This window comes from Tachypleus tridentatus, unplaced genomic scaffold (genome assembly GCF_004210375.1).
Source record: "Tachypleus tridentatus isolate NWPU-2018 unplaced genomic scaffold, ASM421037v1 Hic_cluster_2, whole genome shotgun sequence".
Classification (NCBI taxonomy): Eukaryota; Metazoa; Arthropoda; class Merostomata; order Xiphosura; family Limulidae; genus Tachypleus; species Tachypleus tridentatus.
The window spans coordinates 20618829-20645123 of NW_027467782.1; the positions used below are offsets into that span (position 1 = coordinate 20618829).

At 34.2% G+C, this 26295-nt stretch overlaps 3 protein-coding genes and 1 pseudogene across 3 annotated transcripts in view; all 4 read right to left on the reverse strand.

The window, feature by feature from the left end:
- Positions 1–226: 226 nt before the first annotated feature.
- Positions 227–8883, reverse strand: LOC143243342 (uncharacterized). Its single transcript, XM_076487195.1, has 5 exons — positions 8609–8883; positions 7790–7973; positions 6681–6779; positions 4135–4220; positions 227–1036 (listed from the first exon to the last, which is right to left on the reverse strand). Coding segments are annotated over exons 1-5 (435 nt in total). The 5' UTR covers positions 8673–8883; the 3' UTR covers positions 227–1034.
- A 9227-nt stretch (positions 8884–18110) lies between these two features.
- LOC143243145 (glyoxylate reductase/hydroxypyruvate reductase pseudogene) lies at positions 18111–18666 on the reverse strand (annotated as a pseudogene).
- On the reverse strand, positions 18658–19089 carry LOC143242218 (glyoxylate reductase/hydroxypyruvate reductase-like). Its single transcript, XM_076485585.1, has one exon. The coding sequence runs from the start codon at positions 19087–19089 to the stop codon at positions 18658–18660; it is 432 nt and encodes a 143-aa protein (XP_076341700.1).
- Positions 19090–23900: 4811 nt separating this feature from the next.
- The window catches only part of LOC143242219 (uncharacterized), a 280724-nt gene continuing 278329 nt past the window's right edge, over positions 23901–26295 (reverse strand). The window contains exon 9 of the mRNA XM_076485586.1: positions 23901–24710. The gene's annotated coding sequence lies outside the window, so the exon portion shown is untranslated. The remainder of the gene's footprint in view (positions 24711–26295) is intronic.

Sequence of the window (26295 nt, forward strand, 5' to 3'; positions counted from 1 at the left end):
CATGTCAAACCTGTGTTATAGTTATTAGTAACAAGTATTCTGGTTCATTCATGAAGTAAGCAACAATGAAGTATAACATTAAACCAATCTTTAAGTACAGTTTTACCAAAACATTCTCTAATTGAAATTGATACTCAAGACTCTACAATTTGATCTTTAGCTATATTTAACTGTTGTGAAATGTATCTATTGTGTGATTGAAAAAAAAAAAACTGAGTCAGGCTAGTACAGATACTTATGTACATTTCTGTATTTTTGAACTTTACACCATCACTGACATCATTGTTAGATATGACTGGACATGCACAGGACATCAGCAGCTGAACTTATCAGAAGAAAACAAATACGACTACACATTGTAGAAAATGTAGGTGGGGAAGTGGTAATTGTTTATGTTTACAAAATGTCTTTATGGAATTTGTATAAAGTAGCAGCTTATAAGTCACTTACTTTAAGTGTAAACCAAACCTTTACTCAAAGATAAACAATCATTAACAGTATTTTGTATTTATGGCAAAAGCTACTGAAACTATCTGCCACAATCTTTAATTTTGAGCTACTTATCAGAGAGAAGATAGCAAACCACTACTTCTCCCACCTCCTGTGCTTAGGGATTGACTGCTTCTTTTGTAACACACCCACTGCTTAAAGAACAGGAGACACCTTGTGGTATTGTAATGGATTTCATTTGATTGAAACTCAGGAAGAAAGATTACTAGTAACTTGTAGTATAAGTTATTACATACTCATGCAGAAAGTAAACTAAATATACATCCTTATGCATACATGAAGTCAGACAGATGCTTCAGATATTTTGTCACTTCTGGATTATGGTAACTAATTAAACACCCTTGAAAGAGGTACAGATAGTCCTGAAGTACATTCCTATCTTGGTGTCTTCTTGTGTCTGTTAACCAGTTTGAAAGATTATTAACAGATTCACTTTATTTATTTTCACCATGAAACTTCAGTTCTCTTCTTTAACTATGTCAGAATTCGAAATATGTTCCAAAGTGATGCACTTGTTTCAAAGTTCCTGTAAAAATTAAATAAATTGAAAGACAAAGTAACTGAATAATTCTATATCCATAGTCTGGCACATTACCCTAAAACAAAACAATCCCATCAAAGATAGGAATAATGAAATTACTGAGACTTCAAATAAAAAAAACATAAACCATGAAGCTACCAAGCTGAACAGATAAAATGGTCCCAGAAATATCAGATTTTGTTACAAATTACTGTTACTTATGCTGAAAATATGTTCTGAGCCAATATGTTACTTGTAACCAGAAATTATGTTATGTAGCTACCAAATAATGCTTAATAACTAAACAACTACATATTATTTGAAATTTCATTCTTAATTAAGACTACTGACTTTATTAAAACCAGTATTTGAAAAACAGTCTTGTATTTGGGTATCACTTACTGCTAAGTTTAGTGCTGCTGTTATTTGTTGCCATGAGATTTTAGTCTTCTTTGACCAAAAATGCATCTATGAGATTATTTGTTTTGTAATTACAAAGAGTGTTAAACTTTAACTGTATCTTATGAGGGCTTATTACACTTGTATAATTCAAATGATCAAATAAAGGACTTAAAATGTTTTCCTTAATTTATGTAAGCAGGTACTAGTGTTACTATCAGAAAAGTTAACTGTGGCTAGTGTAAAAGAAATTGGAGTTGTGATGGGAAAGTAACATAATTTTCCTTTCCAGGATAAATTTATAAAGGCCACAAAAAAAAGTGGAACAAGTGTGTAAATGTGTAGACAATTCTTTTATGCTACTTTCAAGAAGGTTCACAAAAAAAGGTGGAACAAATGAGTGAACGTGTAGACAATTCTTATACAATACTTTCAAGAAGGTTCATAAAAAAAGGTAGAACAAGTGCAAACAATTTTTACAATAAAACACTGTTTCATACAAGGAAATGAAATGTGTACCTATGTTTAGCCAGTTCAAACATCTTTTGAAAGGAAGAAAATACTGATGAGAGAATTATTAAAAGTCAGTTATGTGGATGAACCATGTATTTTGAAAATGGAAAAACCACGATCAAACAGCACATTCTCTTTAAACAAAAAGCAACTGGAAACAGAGTTTATTAAATGTTTTGATTTTTTAAAATATTCAACAGAATAGTGTACAAGGGAAAAAATTCAAAGAATTCAAATCTACCGTTATATTACGATAACCTCCCAACTACTCCTGAAGAGAATGATGCATCTCGAATATTTTGTTTTCTCCATGACAAAAGTAACTTCTACAAGAAAATGAAGACAAAGAACCTGCCTCCCAATGGTACAGAGGATTTACAATGCTAAAATAAGGGTTTCGATTCCTCTCGGTTGGCTCAGCAGATAGCTCGATGTGGCTTTGCTAATAGAAAACACACATACACAAAGAACCTTCCAATAGTAAGTTGAAAGAAATCTGTGTCAAGAATTTAACAGGAGGAAGAATGTAAAGCTGTACACAAAGTATTTCTATTTTATTATTGGCAAGTCATCTAATTATTAGATTCAAAGAGGTCTGGGAACTAGAAGGTTACAGAATAAGGTTGTACAGTCGTTTTTTCCAAAAACACAGTTTTACTTATCCACAGAAAACAAAACAAAAACAACAACAATAAAAAACATGTAATTCACCACCTAATGTCAATAATAATAACTTAGAGAATGTGATGAAATGTGGTATTTTACCAGTTTTCTATTGAGTAACTGGCAGAATAACAGGAGGTTCACCAGGAAATGTACTCTAGAGCAAAATTCTAAATTCTCTAACCTTGACTGAAGTTGAAGCAAAGAGAGAGACTGGCTTCAAGTAAAATCTTTATCTCAAACATTCATTAAACAGTCAAAGACAATAACAAGTGTATCACTTAGGTGTCTTTACTGGAAAGCTTAAATATCAATTATATTTGTAGCAAAATATAATCATATCTGTGATCATTACTGATGGTACATACTAAAAAAAACAACAACATGGAAGCATATATGAAAAATATTGCCATTCTTTTTAGGGTTAACATTACTGTATAAAAGTACAACATGAATACCAATACAAAGGAACACCTTTATACATAAACTGTATTAATAAATATAATCAAACATCAAGCACACCCTCTACATTCCTACACTCAATTACACAACCCCCTTCAAACATGTGGTCAGCTATCGGTCAGTTACCTCTTTCTTTCTTTGTGAACCTGACAGAGACAGAAGAAGGTCAAAACGTTGTTTGCCCCTCTACATAAAAATTTTCTCAACTCATACCAGCCGTTTTTAAATATATAAAAATACATCATGTTTTACTTGAAAGGAATTTTTCCTAAAAACAACCACGCTGATTGTTGTCTTAAATTAAAACTACACAAATAACATATTGAAAAAAGTTTTAAAAATGTATATTAAACAAGGTTGTAGGAAATGTTTCAACACCCAGACAAACAGTAAGTTTTAGCGTTATTAACTGAATACAGGGCCCAACATGGCCAGGTGGGTTAAGGCGTTCGACTTGTAACCTTAGGGTCGCAGGTTTGAATCCGAGTTGCACCATAGTTCCAGCTATGGGAGCATTATAAAGTTATTGTCAATCCCACTATTCTTTGGTAAAAGAGTAGCCCAAAAGTTGGCAGTGGGTGATGATGACTAGCTGCCTTCCCTCTAGTCTTATACTGCTAAATTAGATAAGGCTAGCACAGGTAATCCTTGAGTAGCTTTGTGCAAAATTCAAAACAGACAAATTGATGACAGAAGAGAATGACAGAAAGTTGCAGGCCTGTTACCTTAAGTATAAATATGTAAGTTTCAATACTTTATAAAAAAAAAAAGACAAAATGATCTTGAATGTCATTTTCATTATCTTAATGATTTTCACGAGTTCAGTATTTATTAACAAAAGAAGTTGCATTGTTTTATCTTAAGAATATGACACTTAGAAAATCTACAGAAATGTACTGTTACTTCATGCACTTGACTACTGTGAATGTAAATTAATAGATCTTATTTACGTTCAGTGAAGTTTTCTTGCTGTTATGTTTTTAGATCTGTAGAAAACAAATGTGGTATGTATAAGTTACCAACAGGACAACACAAGGAGTACCAAATAACAACAAATGCTGACTTACAATATCTGCTAGAAAGGTCATCTCTTACTGTGTACTGATCTATGAGACTAGAACTTCTTTGTACTATCTCCAGCTTTGTCAATATCCTGTAAACAGATCAAAATCTTATGTTATCTAGATTCTAATCTCTTAATGCAAAGGACTTGTCATTAAACGTAACAATACAGAAATACCTAAATTATAAAAACAATAAACAAAGTCCCTTTCTTGTGGACATGACATGGAGAAAAAGCTACACAAGAGAAATAAAGTAATTTATTTGACAAAATTTGATGATAAGTCCACTAACTTCTTTATAAAGTACTTGTGTTGATATAAATTTGATGATAAATCCATTAACTTCCTTATAAAGTACTTGTGTTGATATAAACTTGACGATAAATCCATTAACTTCTTTATAAAGTACTTGTGTTGGTAAAATCTTGATAAATCTCTTAACTTTATCTACTATCCTGAAGTCTACAGGTAAATGTCCATCTGAGCAGTCACTAGAAGAAGCTGGTGGGTATGGTTAGCAAACTTCAGTTTGGAAGGAGATAAAAGAAGCCAATAATCCATATAATGGCTCAATCACAACTCCAAAGCATGAAGATAGTGAATAAAAGCTCTGACCTCCTGACAAAAAACATAAGGGGCAAGCTTGAAGAGAAGGGAACAAAACACCATGTGATGAACGAACTGAAGATACTGATGAGACCATTGGGATATAGGGATGTGGAGATAAACACTAGTGACATCAATACCTGTCATTCATAAGCCCAGAGAAAATGCCTACTGTCAGGTAAGAAACAGTAAAATTGGACAGTTGAACAAAGTAATTGAGGAAAGACGAATTGATGATAGGCTTCCAGTCCTGGTTTTCTTAAGAACAACAAAGAGTCTTGAATAAAACTAGGTGAAAGATATATAATAGATTCAAAGTCCTGCTGAGATAATAGTTTCTGAACCACCTCCAACAGACACTGCCTGGCCATGAGATTCCAATATGGAGGAAAGAAAATGGGAATAGGAGACACTGGAGGAAGGAAAAAAATGGGATTATGAATCCTTCCAATAAAACTTGAAGACTTTAATGTTCCATGTTGAAAGGATGCCAGTAATGAAGAAAATTGGTAAGCCAAGCTCTCACCAGATTAGAATCCACAAGATGATGTGATGTGCATTGTCAAAGAATACGATGAGATGAGGACCTCAAGGAGAAGGAACAAGTAAGTGTTGGGAAAAAGTGGGAAGAGAAATTGTTATAGGTGCTGTACTTGGCTCTGACTGAGACATAACAGACTGTTGTTGTACTGCTGCAGTTCATGATTCAAAAAGACTCAGAGATTGTGTGCAGTATGTATTACCACAGAAGTGGGCCATATGTAAATACCTAAGATAAGATGATGGTAAACATGTATGAGTTAAGGTTGCATCACAGTCTAGACGGACCCAACAACAGAAAAACTACATATGCAGAGATAGAGCCAAAGACAAGAAATAAGCCAACATACAATAAAGAAGGGACAGGATATCCCCCAAAATCCCTCAAGGTTTTGATGAAAAGCTTAAGAGAGGGTATGGGTGGTAGAAAGATAATGTAAAAAAGTTGTGAAGGTAGAACAAAGGAAGGAAAGTTGGGCATGTGTAAAGAAAAAAAACTGTTTATAGATGGCAGCACTGTATGAGAATAGTTAATCTTGTGAGAAGAGGGAAGTGTCTTATTGGAATCAGCTAGTGTTAATACCATTAATATATTATTAATTAGAACATTTAAAATGTAGGAAATGAGTGAGTCTTGTTTGAGTAGGCTATTCTGTCATATGAGGGGGAACAAATCTCACATTTGGATCTGGACTTAGAAGCGTTTGCTTTTGATTACATAGTTATAATCAGAACTCACCTTCACCATGGTGATTACAGGGTATCTTTTTCGGTAAACGGATTTTACGGTACAGTAATATTCAATCCACAAAAAAAAAACTCTGTCCAGCAACACCTTTTTTTATCCACCCTCCATACAGCCCATTTAGAACATCCATTTTCTCTTTACACCACTACTAATGCTGTATGTTTATCACACCTCTATAAATTAGGTGTATATCATCTCTGTAATTCATTAACTAAATAATATTACAAATGGAAGCATAATTAAAAACTGGTTGATAGCATAGTAAGCAATACTGTTAACATTAAAAAGAATCAATTTTGATGTACTGTACCACTTGAAAAAGCAGTAAGAAAACTAGGTTTAAAACAAGTTGTTCCTATGCCAACACAGTTGAATAAGAAAATGGACATCGAATTTATAAAAAAAAATATGGCATGAATGCAACATGTTTTCCTGTGTGTTGTGTATGTTTTCTAAGTATAACAAGATCATATGGGCTTTTTATAGAAATATTTCTTTGCACAATATTTTAACATTATATCTCTCTGCTTAATACATGCATACTTTACATAATAATTTCTGTTGTTTAAATGGTTTTATGCTGTATTTATGTGTGTGTGTATATATATGTTTATATTCTCTATGAATTCTACACACTAGCAATAAGGGTGTTTACCTCTTCTGGTTTAAACCACTGAGATAACAAAAACAATAAATGTTCTGCTGCAGGAAGTAGAGCAAAAAAAAGTTCTCTAACTGCACCAATTTGTGATACCTGTGGAAGAGGGAAGAAATAATAGTTTTTTATACCAACGTAAACTTAACGTCAGATAACAATAAAATAGAATCACTTTTTTTCTATGATATAAAACCTTATAGACTAATACCAGTAAAAATTGGTCCTTAACTTGTGTAAATATACATTACTTGGTGTGTTTTGATACAAAATTGTTGAAATCAACTTAATTATAAAAACAAAAACATTTAACCTACATAGTAAACTAATAAATACATTTCATACCATTCTAACCAACAATATCTTTTTTCAGTATCATAATAATTTTGGAAACTATCCAAATAACAAGACACGAGATTCTTGTTCCCCTTTATTATTATACTGGAACATGAGTTGCTTGTAACTGTTTACTATCCAACTGGTACATGAGTTGCTTTTAACTGTTTACTATGCAATTGGTACATGAGCTGTTTGGGTAACTGTTTACTATTCAACTGGTACATAAGCTGCTTGTCATTACTTACTATTCATGTGGTACATGAGCTGCTTCTCATTACTTACTATTCAACTGGTACATGAACTCTCTATTTATTCAATCATAAGATGAGAAAATATGAATAGAATGTGCTCTGATGAATCACTTATTTCACACCTCTTCAACAATAATGACTGACTAGTGACAAAACAGAAAGTGTTAGGACTTTTAAAGGAACCAATCCCTACAATTGTGCACAGTGGAATACAGTATAAAACTTACAATTTATTTACTTGGCAGTTTTCCAATAGCCATAACCAGTACTGTAGTAATGTTCAGTTTGATAAATATGGGAAGGTATTTTTATTCAAATAGTATCACATTGCTTTGTACAAATAACAATCGTGTAAGCACAGAGGAAGGTGATTGCATAATACTAAAGGTACTGAAAAATGTTCAGTATAATTCATAAAAAGTATTTGACATGTTTATTTATTATATTTTCAAGCTGGACAAGTCTTAGCTGCGCTCTCTAGAAATATAAAGAATAGTTTCTATTAGAAGGAGCACATACCAGCAAAGTTTAGTACCAAGACTGTGCACAGGGTCTTGTATGATTTTGTTGTACACTACTTTAGTACAAGATGCAATATCCTTCCACTGGTATGCTTCTTTACTTTTCTGATGAGCGACCCATGGAGGTACAACTTTTCCAACTTTTCGATCATATATAGCTTGGTTAAGACCTGCCACGAGACCTAATTTACAGAAAACAAATTTTAAATTTAAGACACTCAAATAGGCTACAACAATATTTAGTTCAGATGTAACTTTAGGCTTAGTCATACAAAACAACACTGATGTGAAATATACAATGTTTCATTTTAATAATATAAAACTGATTTCTTTTAGAGCTAGCTCTATCCTCTCATAATTTATTTGGAGTATTATGTTACAGTGCGAAAGGGTAAAAGTTTTGTTGAAAAAATGAATTTTTGTATTGCTGTTAGACCTTCGTATTAACCCTTGTTTCCACTAGTTCATATTAGCTTAAGTGACTGCTTGAATTGGTAAAGAAAATTGCTAAAAAATATTTAAAAACAGTGAATATAAACAGGATTTAAAATTATTACATGTATCAAATGAAACCTTTAGGTTTAAAATCTTCAAAAAATTGGTTTCTTTAAAACTTGAGTTATTTTATTGTATTCCAGTGATAGAAAACTGTGAAGCTGTGTATATTATTTTTCAAATTAAGGACAACAATATAGTTTTGTAAAATAGTATAGGAAAATTTTAAGACAGTGTAAGAGGACAAAAACAGAAAATAAAATGTATCACAACAAATATTTTTCACATTTCAAAGCTGTAAGTTCATATAAATATCACATACACAAAACACCTTCTTTGCAGATGCTACCTGCGGAAAGAAATTCTGAAGTTTCAAACCACTTCATCCAATGGCTTTCTTTTTTAAACAATTCAATGTAACAAACCACACAATGGTTGCACAGATTTGATGTACCTGGGTATTACATAGTTAAATACAACTTTGAGGTAATCTAGCAATCTGTATTTCAGTTTGGCCTAATAAGGTGTGCAGAGCCAAAGGATTTTACAATGCAAGTTCACTAATGCAGGCCACTCGCATTTTTGATTTTCAAATTTTGTATAGATACAGATGTACTAATCAAGTGTTTTCCAATATGTATGGATACAGATGTACTAGTAAAGTATTTTCCAAACTTTTGTCATCACTCTTTATGCACGAAACATGATTTCATGTGCCACCATTTTTTTTAGATAAGGGAAAGTTGTGTGATTAGATATAATTCACAGATACATATTAAAACATTATATGTATTGTAGTAATTAATTATTATTTTCTTTAATAAAAAAATATCTAAACACTTAACTATGCATTATTGTGCCTCATCACAGATAATTTATGCCTCCCTGAGATGAGTGTGGAGCGCCCCATGCTACGGGAAATGTTGTACTAGCTGATATGGATGCTATGAGAATGAAACAGACAGTATAGTCTGTTCTCCACAGGGTTAGTTTTAATGACTCTTTAGTGCTGCAGGGCAAAACAAGTAATGGATTTCATGGTAAGTTAGTTTATCTTGCATCCTTTATTTACAGAAATGTTAAGGTGTTTTGGGCACTTATTCTAAACCACGAAATACTCATGTTAACCTTTCATACTTACTCAGTTTTTTAGCGGTTTACGACCCTTTTGTATTATCTGATTTACTTCTGAATACAAAAGCTAATTATGAGTGAGAAAAAACAATTACGTACCAGCTACACTAGGTTCTGTCAACCACACCAGGTCTGGTGGTGAAACCTAAGGTACTCCCCCCCCACTTTAGTACTTACAACCTGCAAACTAGACAAGAAACTAAATAATATTTTTCTAATTATATTTACTGATTATCATATTGCACAACATATATTTTTATTTTGGTCATTATGCCATAATTAATGCACACAATGAAAATTTTAATTTAGGTTTTAGAAAAATGCAGCACTGACTGCACAATTTTTATAAACTATCATTAGCTCCAGAAAAAGAAAAAAAGCAACATACATGCTTAATAACTTTATACTAGATTCTTTAGTCAAGAACTGTAACTGAGCCATAAGTAAACTAAAACCAAATATCCAGCAACCGCTAATATCAGAGCTTCACCGAGTTAAAATAATCCATGTCACTTAGTGGATAAGAGAGTATTCATTGCTTAATTAACTATTTATATAATTTTTACGTCATCATTTTACATGAATACTGACCTTTGGACACAGAAAGCTACATCATAGAAATATTCTCAACTTATCATATTCCTTTCTTGGAATTAGTCTTGCTCTATTTGGTCCTTTAACAAGGTATTTTATTTATCATAAAAATATGATCTCCTTTCACTTTAATAAAGGTTTCATTTATTTATCACACTGACCTACTATGATACAAAATAATACTGTTTGCATGAGTTAGAGAAAATGTGAAGAATAATTTTTTTTTTCATTAAACCAGGGATTTGGTTCCCAAGATATGACCCACCCGAGTAATCAGATCATTTTCTGCGATCATGTTCATATGAAGGAGAAGATCATTTTACTGATGTAATCATGTTAGGTTCAGAAGAGTTCTTGTACATAAAGATATGTTTCTGTTTTACTGTGTTCAGTTTTGCGACTTGAAAACTGCCACCTAAAAAGCAATGTAAGTGAAGCATGGTGGGTAATGTTTCAGTTATTTGACTTTTTTGGCCTCAATATTTGAAACGTATTTAAGTGCTGATTTTAAGTAAAAGTTACGCACTACGTCTTTAATTCCAAATTCATTGGCTCGGCATGGCCAAGCGCGTTAAGGCGTGCGACTCCTAATCCGAGGGTCGCGGGTTCGCATCCCCGTCGTGCCAAATATGCTCGCCCTTTCAACCGTGGGGGCGTTATAATTTTCGGTCAATCCCACTATTCGTTGGTAAAAAAGTAGCCCAAGAGTTGGCGGTGGGTGGTGATGACTAGCTGCTTTTCCTCTAGTCTTACACTGCTAAATTAGGGACGGCGAGTACAGATAGCCCTCGAGTAGTTTTGTGCGAAATTCAAAAACAAACAAACATTCGTAGTTCTAAGGTAATTTAGAAAAATGAGAGTTAGTTCCAATAACTATAATTTTTCATATTTAAAACTGCTAACTCTACAATTTTGTTATCTGTAAAACTTCAGTATTTTAGAAAGTTGCAAATTATTCATTATATTAGGGACTGTAAAGTTTCATACATTGTCAAGACAAAACACCACTTAAAAAACTAGTTTGTGAGGAGTATTGTAATGAAATGGCCGTCCACTATTTAACCCAGACACTCATCTATTTGTTCATATGTCGAAACCTTGGGTCACGCAATTTCTTTATCAATATCACGGAATCTTCAGACCTTGAACTTCGTATTAAAGAAAGTTTACTCGTAACAAAAGAGTGCTCTGTTCTTAACGCCGTATACAGCTTCTCAGACTTAAAACTATTTAATAAAGTGCTAAATATTTCACGTCTTTTAATTTCCCACTTTAGCACCGTATGTGTGTATATCACGGAGCCAAAATGCAGCTAGTGGATTATGATATTCAAAAGGACTTTAAAAAAGGCCCCAATTTTGCTATACTTGATTTAAAAGTTAATTGACACTTTTCGAGAACTCGCCGAAAGTTTAATTGCACTCCTTTAGTTAAACTTGAATCATGATCTAATCTTTCTTAAGTTACATCACAACGTGTATTGGTTGATTGGGTTTACTGTAACTTTACTTTCAGGAATGTTAAATTATTATAAATTAAACATTTATTAAGGTATTTTAATTCATGTTGCTGGAGTGTATTTGCAAAAACAAGTTCTTTAGTCTTTTAACCCCCTACCTTCTGGTGAGAAACGTACGGTTTTATTAATAGAATATCATATTAGCATAATCTATTTTCTTTCTGTCTACCATGTCAGTAAAGTAGTGTTTGACAATACTGTATCATTAGTCAACATATATTATTTTTCCAATTTTCTTCCAGATGATGGAGTAAGTATGTTCCAGAATTCTTAAAACTAAATAAAAATATATTATGTTTTATTAATGGTTATCTTTATTATTAAACTTTGTTTTCCCACCACGAGTCCATTAGCCAACTTAAGTAAGAGACTGTATGTACTTGAGAAATGTGTTGGAGATTCTCTGAAAGACAAAAAATATGAAATCCATTATGTTCGCACACCATAAATGATCCCAGCTTTGGTTATCATTACTTAGAACACCCGTGTATCTACACTTTTTTTTTCTTAAGTATGCATGCTATCAATGACGTATTTAGGTTAGGGCTAGGGGACTTAGTCCCAGGGCCCATGGTTTTAATGGGGGCTCATTGATAAATTTATTATATGTAAAATTACATGGGATGTAAGGCCCACAAAAATTATCATTTCCTGGGCCACCAACCTTAAATCCGCTACCTTATGGTATCAGTGTCTTCAGATTCTTCCGTAGTCTGACTGTTGTTTCAAATAAAGGAACATCTTTTCTGTTGTATTTTTATCTATAACACTCAAATAATATTTCTATTTCCAACATTCCAAAACATTGTGGTTTCAACGTTATCCTTTTGTCTTTATGGTATGAACCTACAACTAACCAATCCCTTGAGACGACGAAGCGTATAACTTCATAAACATAGATAATAAACAGTGTCAAATTTACTCTTAGAAGGGGTGAGTGATTAATTACCGAGCATAGCAATATAATCAATATATAGATCAGTTTCAATTTGTTTCATAAAACGAATATAGCATCAATGTCTCCAGCGATATCCTTTGGCACATTCATGTACTTACTTTTTTTGTGTAATCAATTAATATATAGTTGTATTCTTAATGGTTGTGAGCAGTTAGACCATTTCCAATGTTTGCTGACGTGTGTTTCATACCTCATGTAAATACTTCATGACATGTTTATAAATGTCAGAAAAACACGTGTTCAAAAAGTCTTGTAACCTGAGTGCTTTCGAAAGGTGGATCCTGAAAAAACGAGTCCATCTTTCGAAAGTGCTCAGATTTTTATCACTTTTAACCCCATATTCAGAAATTTCTGTTCCTGATGTGATCCTTTTATAAAGTTTGCTTCATTCCATGCATTAATTATTGGGTGTTTCCACTGATGATAGAGCCTGCGTACGTCTGTTAGCTATTCATTCTTCTCAACTTTACCCAACGGCAAAAAGATATCTGTTCAATCATCACAACTTGGATTTTTTAATTTTATATATTTTTATTGTTTCTTTGATACATCCTCTGGATATTACAAGTGAATAGCCCCCCGCTAGTTCAGCGATAAAATCATAGGTTCGATTCCCTTCGGTGGGCTCAGCAGATAGCCCAATGTAGCTTTGCTATAAGAACACACACATACTAATGAATATTTATGAAGAATGTCATAAGAGTTTTCAATTTAAGTGCAATCTTATAAGCTTCATTCCCAAATAATCTTACCAAGTACCAAAATAATTTTACGTTTCACACAAATGTTTTGATGTGTTTTTCATCGAAAATATTTTGTAAAACTTATTTGGGAAAAGAAGGCCAAGTAAAGTTCATTTAATGATAACAAAATAGTTTATTTTTTTTCCTTTTTTCATTTCTGTTTACCATTCATTCTACAAAGTTGTAAACCTGGGTCACAAATATTGTTTTGAATTTCAACATAAATCTACTTCCTAATGGTAGTACAAATAAATAAAGAACATAGTTAAAAAAAAAGGCCTGATGCAACAGTGATTAACTATAAGCGTGAGTACGTATGTTACCATGTCAAGGAAAGCACATAAAAAAAAACATAAGTGTTAAGTTTAAACGGGCTAAGGGAAAACAAACTGAGGTGCTAAGAGATTTCTTTTCCTTGCTGTATGCAGTATTGTGACATTCACATTAAAGTAGGTAAACAAATATGACTGATTAGTACTTTTATAAAGTATGTTTTTTGTTGTGAAATAACTTTCTAGCTTTTGAGGTAACGTTGCACGTACTTTTATATCACGTGAGATTTAATATGAAACTTGATGAAAAGTAGTGAACCGTGTGTGTCGACTTTTCAAATATTTCCTTGACATTAACTGAACTCTTTCTCAAGGTTTTGATTAAGTCTGATATAACGGTTATTATTATTGAAGGACAGTAGAATGAGAATTGTTCTGGGATATCGTTTCAAGACTTGAGCTATTAGCCTAAAGATAATTTTTGTGACCTCGTTACCAAGGGCGTAGATTTTTTACACCCAATGGGGGAGGGGGGAAGATTTTTGCAACCACTTATGTGGACTGTGCAATTTCCAAATTGGTAATCTCTGATTACATGAACCTGAAAGCTGTAAACATGCAAACAGAGACTAATCTTGTTGCCACGATACTTGCATGTATAGTTAAGCCTTCTAACTGATACGAACTATCGCTTAGATCGAAAAGCTTAGAAGCACGCCTATATTAATGATGTACATTTCGGCTACTGAAAAAAGCCTACATCTAGGCCTAATTATGCAATTCGATTGATAAGAACACGAGAATCACAAGAACAAACACACAATTTGTAGGCCTGTGATGCAATAAAACAATTCAATAGACTAAAGTGTAGGGGGGATTATTGTATCTACCATATTTCCAGCTAAAATGAAGGGGGTGTATCCCCCATCCCCCCCAGGATCTACGCCCCTGCTCGTTACATATTTATTCGAGGTAATATAAACTGTGTTGGTATAAAATGTCTGCCGCTTAATATATTACATTAGAGACAGTTCTTTTGGAATCAAGTACTATATTATAAACCGAATTTACTTTTGTATTTACGGCAATGCTACTGGGGTTGTATGACTATGTCCTTAATATTAAACTATTGACTAAAGGCTAAGGAGGCACTTTATCATCACCCACCATCGAAGCTGAGGAACTGACTTTCGCTAATAGAAGCTCCTACCACTCAAAAGTTAAAGTAGAGGAAATATTCTATGGTATCGTTCTACAACAGCGCTACCTCGCACCCTTGGATTTATATTCAGTTTATGTTGGTTTGTTCTGAATTTCGCGCCAAGCTACACAAGAGCTATTTGGATTAACCGATCTTAATTTAGCAATGATGAACTAGGGAGAAAGCAGCTGGTCAACACCTCCCGCCGCTAACTCTTGGACTACTCTTTACCAACGAATAGCGGGGTTAACCATTATATTATAACACTCCCACGGCTGAAAGAGTGAGCGGGTTCAGTAAGAAAGATTCGGACCCATGACCCGCACTTTGCGAGTTGGGTTTTGTAACAACCACAAGATTCATATTCGTCAATGTTATTACAATGAAAGACATTTTTCGGTAGTTTTTTATGTCTGTTTTAGCTAATTAAACAGGCAAAAATAAATCAAATTGATAACTTTTCGGCGTATTTTATGTAAGTTGCTAAATTATTATTCGTAAACTAGAATAATTTACATAATTTTCGTCAAGGCGACAGGTTCTCCACCAAGTTTTTAATATATTAATTTAGATTTTTGTTTGTCGTAGGTAGCGTATCACGATGAGCCTGGTATGGCCAAGTGCGTAAGGCGTACGACTCGTAATCCGAGGGTCGCGGGTTCGTGCCCGCGTCGCGCTAAACATGCTCGCTCTCCCAGCCGTGGGGCGTATAATGTGACAGTCAATCCCACTATTCGTTGGTAAAAGAGTAGCCCAAGAGTTGGCGGTGGGTGGTGATGACTAGCTGCCTTCCCTCTAGTCTTACACTGCTAAATTAGGGACGGCGAACACAGATAGTCCTCGAGTAGCTTTGTGCGAAATTCCAAAACAAACTTATCACGATGAAACAAAAAAGAAAATTTAATGAAAGGTAAAATCTGGGTGCTTCCTATAGTATATAGAAATTTGTATATAGAACATAAAGCTGCACAATGGGCCATCTGTGGTCAGCCCACCACAGGTATCGAAAGTCTATTTCCAGTGTACTTAGTCTGTAGACACCTCTCCCTCGAGATGGGGCGTGTGTAGAACTAAACACACAATACAACTTTCGGAATCAGTGAATTATTGAGTTAATAAATGTTTTAGTACAATGCAAGTCAATGAGAATTACTGCGTTTGTTCGTTAGAAAGGTTAATTAGCCAAAGTATTTGTTATCGATGAATTAGCAATGAATTTCTGCAAATAAGCATAGATTACTTTCACCCAAATATTAAAAACGTAAGAATAAATTCATTATTGTAACTTCGCATTATCTTCATCAAATGCTAATTGAAAGTAGTTTGGTTTCTCTTCTGAGACACCATTAGATAACTGTTATTAAAACAACAAAAAAGTCTTGCATTATACACAATGCCAAGTAGGATACATGTGAGTTGATCACCTCCAGTGTCAATATCAATTCGCTACGAAAAACACGTTTTTCATGTGCCACTAGGTGTATGTATATGTGTGTGTGTGTGTGTGTGTGTGATTACATCGTATATGTTATTTGGCTAGAGACAGACAAAACAGTTTGACTTTAGCTAACCATCTGAAAGCAAAAAAAGCCTGGTTTATATACAACATACATCAACAAATTCAGGACTGAACTACAAGCAAAGATTAATAACAAAAGGATAATTTATAAATAATTAAGTTTCAGTTTTATATCAGTGCCTTTTGACGAAATCCCAGAAACTATATTTTTATAGATAATATTCCAAGATATTATTAACACATTGACTCTCACTCGACCCACCGGTGAGTCGTTCTCTGTTTTCTTTTTTAAAAGACCACTTATTGGCTTGGACACAACGGCTACACATACACTCTTTCTAAAAAAAGTAATTGTAAAATGACTAATGGGACCCTAAAAAGTATCGGTAAAATAAGCTTGGAAGCCAACGTGTTAACATGCAGAAAGTGAAGTTCGATATATTCTTCTGTTATTAACACGTCCTCCAGGGGTCACTCCAAGGGGTGTCTTTATAATTTGTTGAATCGCAAAAGTCACTTCAATCCAGTAACTCCTACAGAGGGTGGTTTTGGACGTATCTTTTTGATGGAATTTCGAAACAAGTTTTCACTTGCTAATTGATAAAATCCGAAGTGAAATATAACGTTCTCAAGTTTCCATACTAGTTAGTACTAAGATCAAACCGTTCAGAGTAAATTCAGTACATATCGATAAAGCCACATTCTTAGAATCATTAATTAAACAACTGACAACTTTTTATTTTTCCGCTATCACCTTTTAATGCTTATCTTTCAGTTTAGGTAGAACGATTTCACCTGTGATTCGGCAGAGAAGGTCGAAGCATGAAGATATCCAAGAAAAGAATGAGTAGACAGGAACAATTTGAAAGAAGCTACAGACATAATTTTGTGCTCGACCTGTTGCAAAGTGTCTATCAAGGTGGGCCTAAACCATTCCTGTGATTTGGAGACTTCCACGCTTATTGTGCTTGGTCATTAAGTCCATGATGCTTGATTGTTTTGGAATTTCGCGCAAAGCTACTCGAGGGCTATTTACATTGGACGTCCCTAATTTAGCAGTGTAAGAGTAGAGGAAAGGGAGCTAGTTACTTAACACCACCCACCGCCAACTCTTGGGCTGCTCTTTACCAACGAATAGAGGATTCATCATCACATTATAACGCCCCACGGCTGAAAGGGCATGTTTGGTGTAACGGATATTGAACCCACCATCCTCAGATTATGAGTCGAGCACCCTAAAATCTGGCCATGCCGGGCTGCTATTGATGCACCTACAGATTTCAATCAACTTATGAAATCACTTTTCGCACCCCAACATTAAAAGAGTGAGGGAAATGCCTTATTTTAAGCCAATAAAAATTTCAGTTAAAATTAAGAAAAGTCGGATTAGATAATTTTTCAACAAAATGTTCCCCATTGGTTCATGAGGAGCCTGTTAAAATATTTGACTGTATTTCGCTAAATTACTCTCCGCTTTATTAATGAAAGAAGTTGATAGTTACAAGCGAAAATGTCGAAAATAGTTACAAAATTAGCAATGTACGTTATTTATACCATAGTAACGCCTGGCAATGTTTTTTGTAATATACCTATAAGATATGTCAGCTCATTGTTTTATTTGTAACATGAAATTTCTTGTACAGTAGTATTAATTACTTGTAATAATTTATTAATTTTTCCCTGTAAAACAAATTAAATTACGCTACCTAAATTAAAATTATAGTATGATTTTATTTAGTTCTGGGCGTAAAAGACACACAATCATCATATAGCGAACTACTTAGAAAAAAAAAACATCATTACATTCAACTCTTATTCAGAGAGGCAGTATTTTTGCTATTAAAATAATAATACAGAAACCGTCTTACATTCTTATACAAACTTGACGTAACTATTTGGAGTGAGTCTAGTTTTTTTTATCCACCTTGTGTTGAACATCTTTTAACTCTGGGATCGGTGTTATCAAACCTTTCCAATCGCAATACGACAAGACGTTTCTTGCTGCGAGTTTAGCCATATTTTGTCTAACTGTTACTTCTGCAGTTCCTATGTGGGGTAGAAGGACCAAGTTTGGTAGAGTGGTGAGTCTGTGATCTTTTGGTATCGGTTCAGGAACCATGACATCCAAACCAGCAGCACGGATCTTTCCATGTTTTAAGGCATCGTATAAATCATCATGTTGGACGACTTTTCCTCTGCTCGTGTTGATAAATATAGCAGTAGATTTCATCAGGTTAAACTGCTTAGCAGTAAACAGTTCTGTTGTTTTGTCTGTCAGATTGCACGTACAAAGAACGAAGTCCGACTCCCTCAGAAGATCTTCAAATTCTACATAGCGGGCTCCCATACTTTCTACAGCATCAACAGGTTTGTGTATATCATGGTATACAACTTTATTGACCTTAAATGATAAAATTCTTTCGGCAACAGCCTAACCGATTTTTCCTATGCCCACATGCCCACAGTGGCATTTTAAAGTCCTACACCACACATCCATTAAGGGTCCCACATATATACCCACTCTCCATTTTTTTATAGCGTTTGAAGCTTCAAACAGTCGTCTCCCAGTTATCAGCATAAGAGCAACTGTTAATTCGGCAACGCTATCAGTTGGTATCCCTGGTGTATTACTTACTAGGATGTCGCGTTTCCTGCATTCATTAATATCAATATGGTCGTACCCGACAGAATTGGTCGCGATTACTTTCAGTTGCTGTCCAGCTGCATCAAGTACTTCACTGTCGATTATATCTGTTGTTGAACAGTAAATAATATCCTTTCCCTGAATACCCTTAATAAGCGCCTCACGTGGTATTGTTTTGGGTTCTTTATAAAATTCAACATCACATACCTTCCTCAACATGTCGTTCACTTCCTGCGATATGTCAGGCCTAGTAACAAAACTTTGTATTTTGTCATGGTGACTACGTTTTATCGTTAGCAGTGCTACACTATCCGTGTAATGCTCAGTGAAACTCAGTCACTCGCATAGCTCAAGATTCATTATATAACCGATATTGGCGGTAAGCGCCATCTCTGGATAAACACGTGCAAAAGGTTTGTTTGTGATTATTTGAGTTAACCCAAAAGTGTTGAATTTATAGAGCCATAATTTTCCTTTTGTTGATAATAGTAACATAAAACTTAAGAATATGTTATTTAGCCAATAGGTCGCTGCATTTTTATTTTTCTTCATATCAGTGTTTCACATTCTAATGGTAACTGTTGAAGAATTGAAATATATATTTTCTTATTGAAAACATACTTTAATATCAAGCCACACATTATCAAGTAATGTCCGATTTTAGGTTCAGAAAAGAGAAAGGATTTCAAACACTTTTAATGTCACTTAATCAATAATGTATGTTTCTTTATTATTAATTACTTCCTGCCAACGATTCACAAGCTTCTGAATGCCACTTCTATAAAATTATTAGGGTTTGGAGGAAAAGAATGCAGAGAAGGTAGTTTTGACAATTTCATGTGTTCCAAGCTCTTTTCCATCAAGATAGTTCTGCAAACTTCGGAATAGATGATAATCAGATGGGAAAAGGTCTGGAGAATAAGGAAGTTGTGGAAGTTTCTCCAGTCTAGCTCTTTAATCTATGCAGATGTGGGGTATGGGGCCGTGCATTATCCTGGTGTTACACAACATCTTTACAACTGATCAAAGCAGGCCTCTTTTCTTTCAGTGCAAACTTTGAGCGCTCTAACTGTTGACAATAGTAGTCTGATGTAATCGTTACATTAATAGCAGCAATTCAAAGTGGATAACACCAACAATATCCAACCGAAAGATTAACAAGACTTTCCTAGGGTGGTGGTCCATTTTGGGCTGTGCTTTAGCCAGTTCACCTGCACGTAGCCATTGTCTGCGGCACTTAACATTTTTATAAAATATCAATTTTTTCTTCTCCAGTCACTAACCTGTCCAAAAAAGGTGAGTTACATTTACGAGAGTGCAGAGAAGTGCAAATGTCCACTCTTGCTCTAAGGTTGGCTTCTGTCAAATCATGGGTGCCCCATTTGCCAAGTTTTGAAACGTTTTCAAGCTGCTGTAGATGACGGTGAACTGTTGAATGGTTTGAAATTAGCTTTTGTGCTAGTTCTTCAACAGTTACAGCACAGTCTTCATCAAGTGCAGCCAGCAACAAGTCATCGTTAAACTATATAGGATGACCTGATCGTGGCGCATCACATAAACTGCAGTCACCTGATCTGAACTTCTGAAACACCTTCGACATTTTCTTTCATTGAGAGATTTCGCATCATAAACACCTTGAATGTTTCGTGTAGTTTCTGCTGCACGGTTGTCTTTCTTAAATTCATAAAGCATTATATGCCTAATGTGCTTCTCATACTCTATACTACATATTTCAGTCATTAAAGTCTTTTGCAAAGACAAAAATGACAATACACTTTCTGTATTATATTTTTGAAAATTACTTATGGGATGACCTGATAGTTTTTCCTTCTTTTTTTTTTTAATTTCGCGCAAAGCTACACGAGGGCTATCTGCGCTAGCCGTCCCTAATTTAGCAGTGCAAGACTAAAGGGAAGGCAGCTAGTCATCACCACCCACCGCCAACTCTTGGGCTACTCTTTTACCAACGAATAGTGAGATTGACCGTCACATTTTTCGCCCCCCGATGCTGAAAGGGCGAGCATATTTGGTGTGACGGAGATTCGAACCCACGATCCTCAGATTATGGGTCGAGCGTCTTAACCACCGAGCCAGGCCAGGACTCTTTATAGTTCAACAATACGTCTGTGAAATTAAAAAACCGAATTTTGTTAACCGTTGTGCGTACAGCAAAAATAGTCTATTGCAAACTTTCTACTTACCTACAAACAAACGCATCCAAAACATATAAATTATGGTGAATTAGAACAAAGCGTACGGTGAAATTTTCTCGTCTTCTCCAAAATGTGTAAATTGTATTAGGGTTTACATATAAAATATCTGTTTATCTACATTTTGTACTGATAAAGACCAAGATAAAATTTATTTGTATGTTTCTTTTTTAAGCACAAAGCTGCATAATGGGCTGTCTGTGCCGTGCCCACCACCGGTTTTTAGCGGTGTGAGCTCCAAGACTTACCGCTGGTCAAAAGAAAGTATGTTCTCTTTCTAACAAAAGTAAACAGAATATGGTGCTTCTTAATAGTTTCTTTTATTCGATATTAGAACGGTAAAAAATGTTTGATCAAGGTTTATATTTCAAAGATTACAATAGGTATGAGTGATATTTTAGTTACACAGTCCACCTTGAGGAATCAAATTCCGGATTTTACCTTTAAAGGTTCGTATGCTTACTGCTGTGACTTACAACTTACTTTTATAAAGTTAATTACACTTCATACATCTGAGTTTACGATAGTGAAATACCATTAGCATTAATTTGTTGCAAAATGTTTTTTAATTTCCTTTATACATGACTCATAATCTGAGGGTCGCGGATTCGAATCACCGTTGCACAAAACATGCTCGCCCTTTCATCCTTGGGGCATTATAATGTGACGGTCAATCCCATATTCGTTGGTAAAAGAGTAGCCCAAGAGTTGGCAGTGGGTGGTGATGACTGGCTGCCTTCCCTGTAGTCTTACACTGTTAAATTAGGGACGGCTAGCACAGATAGCCTCGTGTAGCTTTGCGCGATATTCAAAAGAAAACTTTTACACATACTGCTCGGATAATTAAACTAACGCTTTGTCTCTTTCGCCAATAATTGAGATTCCAAAACAATAATATTTTTGCCAAATTAATGTTGTTTGTAAGAGAAAAGTAAATGATTGTGTTATTTACGTTCATTCAAAAATAAAAGTTTATTTAGTAATTCCTTATAAAGAAGAGTGTGAAATAACTTAATGTCTAGGTCCACACACTTAGTTATGTAAACTTTTAATATCACTAGATTTTATTTTTTCTGTAATTGGTGTTCATTGGTATGTCCTCATACCAGTTTCATAGGAATAACTCTCCAAGAATATTAGAACTGTATAATTTGTTACAGTCACTAAAGAGGTTGTATGTAAGATCCTGAGCTTGGAACCTTGTTGGTTAACTCTCTTGCTGTCAACGTATTATTATTATCTCATGCTGGTTGTCACATTGTTTTGCGTGTTAGTACTGTAAATAGGAGTGCGTTACATAAAAAAAATTATATCTTCATTACAAATGAGCATATAAACATCACATTTTCCTAGTTTGTTTGGAACATACATAGTTGGGTAATCAATCTTGTTCAAACATTTCCATTTCTTCCAGTGTTTCCCACTGAGATCCTGTTCTGAAATGGTCGATGGTTAGGGTTCAGGCAGAGATTGGGACTGTACTTGGGGTGGAATTCCTGAACTGTTTCCTCGGGCCCTTCCCTGTGATTTCACCGACCTTCCCCTTGTAGTGGAACAACGCCCCCTCGTGGTTTTAACTGTCTCTACTATCTTGGTTACTTTCAATTTGCTTTGTATGCTTAATTTACTTTCTTCACCATTGTTTTCCGAGTCTTCTTCTGAGCTTTCGTACTCAAAGCAGTCACTCCTTGAGTCTGAATCTTGCTGAGTTATTTACAAAACTTGAGCTGCAGTGAATGATGAACACCTACACGAAGCCATCTTGGAAACTTTGTTGACAACATTCTTCCCTTTTTCTGCATCCCGGAAACAATACTAATCACGTGATCAGATTCATGAATAAGTAAATATTCCAAGATAAACATCTAAGGCTTATTAAGTGGAAGCTATGCATTTGCCCTAAAGTGCTCCTACCTGATGAATAAAAAAAGACAATATAAAAATTTGACGAGTGTCGCAAATGTCACAAAGTCGTAGGATCGACTGCAGTCGGACTTTGCAGTGAAAGAGATAATGACTGAAGTTGGTTTTTCTGATTTTCTATTGTTATATGTTTGAATAAACATAATACATGACAGTCTCTCAAACATATACATTAATCGATAATCCACAGGTAACACACCGTTTAACAAACAGAAATTTACATAAACAGCCAACCAACATAATACGGTAGCCACTGTTAATCTCGCTCAGAGATGTCACAACAAATACCTTACTGAAATCAAAGTTGTCAACTGTTAATGTAGTGGCTTCATATCAAATACCCTAATGAAATCAAAGTTGTTAACTGTTCATTTAGCGGTGTCATAACAAATACCCTAAAGAAGCCATAGTTACAACGGTAACACGTACAATGATGAAGAAAGATACTTAAGTTATGCAAATATTGTATGAAAGCAGAATACTTCAGTTATACTATGCAAGATAATCAATTATGCAACTTAAACAAATACTAAAGCATTTTATGCTGAACAGTGTTTCAAAATTTCAGTGAGCATTGGACTTTTGATACTTGTTAGCACAATGTTATTAGCAACCCCATTATGTCTTACAGATACAATTTTCTTGGCTGTGGAAATTCATTACAATTACACCTCCATGTCAAACCTGTGTTATAGTTATTAGTAACAAGTATTCTGGTTCATTCATGAAGTAAGCAACAATTAAGTATAACATTAAACCAATCTTTAAGTACAGTTTTACCAAAACATTCTCTAATTGAAATTGATACTCAAGACTCTACAATTTGATCTTTAGCTATATTTAACTGTTGTGAAATGTATCTATTGTGTGATTGAAAAAAAAACTGAGTCAGGCTAGTACAGATACTTATGTACATTTCTGTATTTTTGAACTTTACACCATCACTGACATCATTGTTAGATATGACTGGACATGCACAGGACATCAGCAGCTGAACTTATCAGAAGAAAACAAATACGACTACACATTGTAGAAAATGTAGGTGGGGAAGTGGTAATTGTTTATGTTTACAAAATGTCTTTATGGAATTTGTATAAAGTAGCAGCTTATAAGTCACTTACTTTAAGTGTAAACCAAACCTTTACTCAAAGATAAACAATCATTAACAGTATTTTGTATTTATGGCAAAAGCTACTGAAACTATCTGCCACAATCTTTAATTTTGAGCTACTTATCAGAGAGAAGATAGCAAACCACTACTTCTCCCACCTCCTGTGCTTAGGGATTGACTGCTTCTTTTGTAACACACCCACTGCTTAAAGAACAGGAGACACCTTGTGGTATTGTAATGGATTTCATTTGATTGAAACTCAGGAAGAAAGATTACTAGTAACTTGTAGTATAAGTTATTACATACTCATGCAGAAAGTAAACTAAATATACATCCTTATGCATACATGAAGTCAGACAGATGCTTCAGATATTTTGTCACTTCTGGATTATGGTAACTAATTAAACACCCTTGAAAGAGGTACAGATAGTCCTGAAGTACATTCCTATCTTGGTGTCTTCTTGTGTCTGTTAACCAGTTTGAAAGATTATTAACAGATTCACTTTATTTATTTTCACCATGAAACTTCAGTTCTCTTCTTTAACTATGTCAGAATTCGAAATATGTTCCAAAGTGATGCACTTGTTTCAAAGTTCCTGTAAAATTAAATAAATTGAAAGACAAAGTAACTGAATAATTCTATATCCATAGTCTAGCACATTACCCTAAAACAAAACAATCCCATCAAAGATAGGAATAATGAAATTACTGAGACTTTAAATAAAAAAACATAAACCATGAAGCTACCAAGCTGAACAGATAAAATGGTCCCAGAAATATCAGATTTTGTTACAAATTACTGTTACTTATGCTGAAAATATGTTCTGAGCCAATATGTTACTTGTAACCAGAAATTATGTTATGTAGCTACCAAATAATGCTTAATAACTAAACAACTACATATTATTTGAAATTTCATTCTTAATTAAGACTACTGACTTTATTAAAACCAGTATTTGAAAAACAGTCTTGTATTTGGGTATCACTTACTGCTAAGTTTAGTGCTGCTGTTATTTGTTGCCATGAGATTTTAGTCTTCTTTGACCAAAAATGCATCTATGAGATTATTTGTTTTGTAATTACAAAGAGTGTTAAACTTTAACTGTATCTTATGAGGGCTTATTACACTTGTATAATTCAAATGATCAAATAAAGGACTTAAAATGTTTTCCTTAATTTATGTAAGCAGGTACTAGTGTTACTATCAGAAAAGTTAACTGTGGCTAGTGTAAAAGAAATTGGAGTTGTGATGGGAAAGTAACATAATTTTCCTTTCCAGGATAAATTTATAAAGGCCACAAAAAAAAAACAAATGGAACAAGTGTGTAAATGTGTGTAGACAATTCTTTCAAGAAGGTTGGCAAAAACAGGTGGATGCTACTTTCAAGAAGGTTCACAAAAAAAGGTGGAACAAATGAGTGAACGTGTAGACAATTCTTATACACTACTTTCAAGAAGGTTCATAAAAAAAGGTAGAACAAGTGCAAACAATTTTTACAATAAAACACTGTTTCATACAAGGAAATGAAATGTGTACCTATGTTTAGCCAGTTCAAACATCTTTTGAAAGGAAGAAAATACTGATGAGAGAATTATTAAAAGTCAGTTATGTGGATGAACCATGTATTTTGAAAATGGAAAAACCACGATCAAACAGCACATTCTCTTTAAACAAAAAGCAACTGGAAACAGAGTTTATTAAATGTTTTGATTTTTTAAAATATTCAACAGAATAGTGTACAAGGGAAAAAATTCAAAGAATTCAAATCTACCGTTATATTACGATAACCTCCCAACTACTCCTGAAGAGAATGATGCATCTCGAAAATTTTGTTTTCTCCATGACAAAAGTAACTTCTACAAGAAAATGAAGACAAAGAACCTGCCTCCCAATGGTACAGAGGATTTACAATGCTAAAATAAGGGTTTCGATTCCTCTCGGTTGGCTCAGCAGATAGCTCGATGTGGCTTTGCTAATAGAAAACACACATACACAAAGAACCTTCCAATAGTAAGTTGAAAGAAATCTGTGTCAAGAATTTAACAGGAGGAAGAATGTAAAGCTGTACACAAAGTATTTCTATTTTATTATTGGCAAGTCATCTAATTATTAGATTCAAAGAGGTCTGGGAACTAGAAGGTTACAGAATAAGGTTGTACAGTCGTTTTTTCCAAAAACAC

Bases quoted from the DNA above. Each gene is read 5' to 3' on its own strand.
- LOC143243342 (XM_076487195.1), bottom strand. From the start codon at position 8,672: ATGAAGTGGTTTGAAACTTCAGAATTTCTTTCCGCAGGTAGCATCTGC. The intron at 7,974-8,608 runs GTATGTGATATT...TCTGTAAATTAG, and splicing joins CTGCAAAGAAGGTGTTTTGT to GTCTCGTGGCAGGTCTTAAC. The intron at 4,221-6,680 runs GTAAACACCCTT...ATCTGTTTACAG, and splicing joins AGTGGTTTAAACCAGAAGAG to GATATTGACAAAGCTGGAGA.
- LOC143242218 (XM_076485585.1), bottom strand. From the start codon at position 19,089: ATGTTGAGGAAGGTATGTGATGTTGAATTTTATAAAGAACCCAAAACA.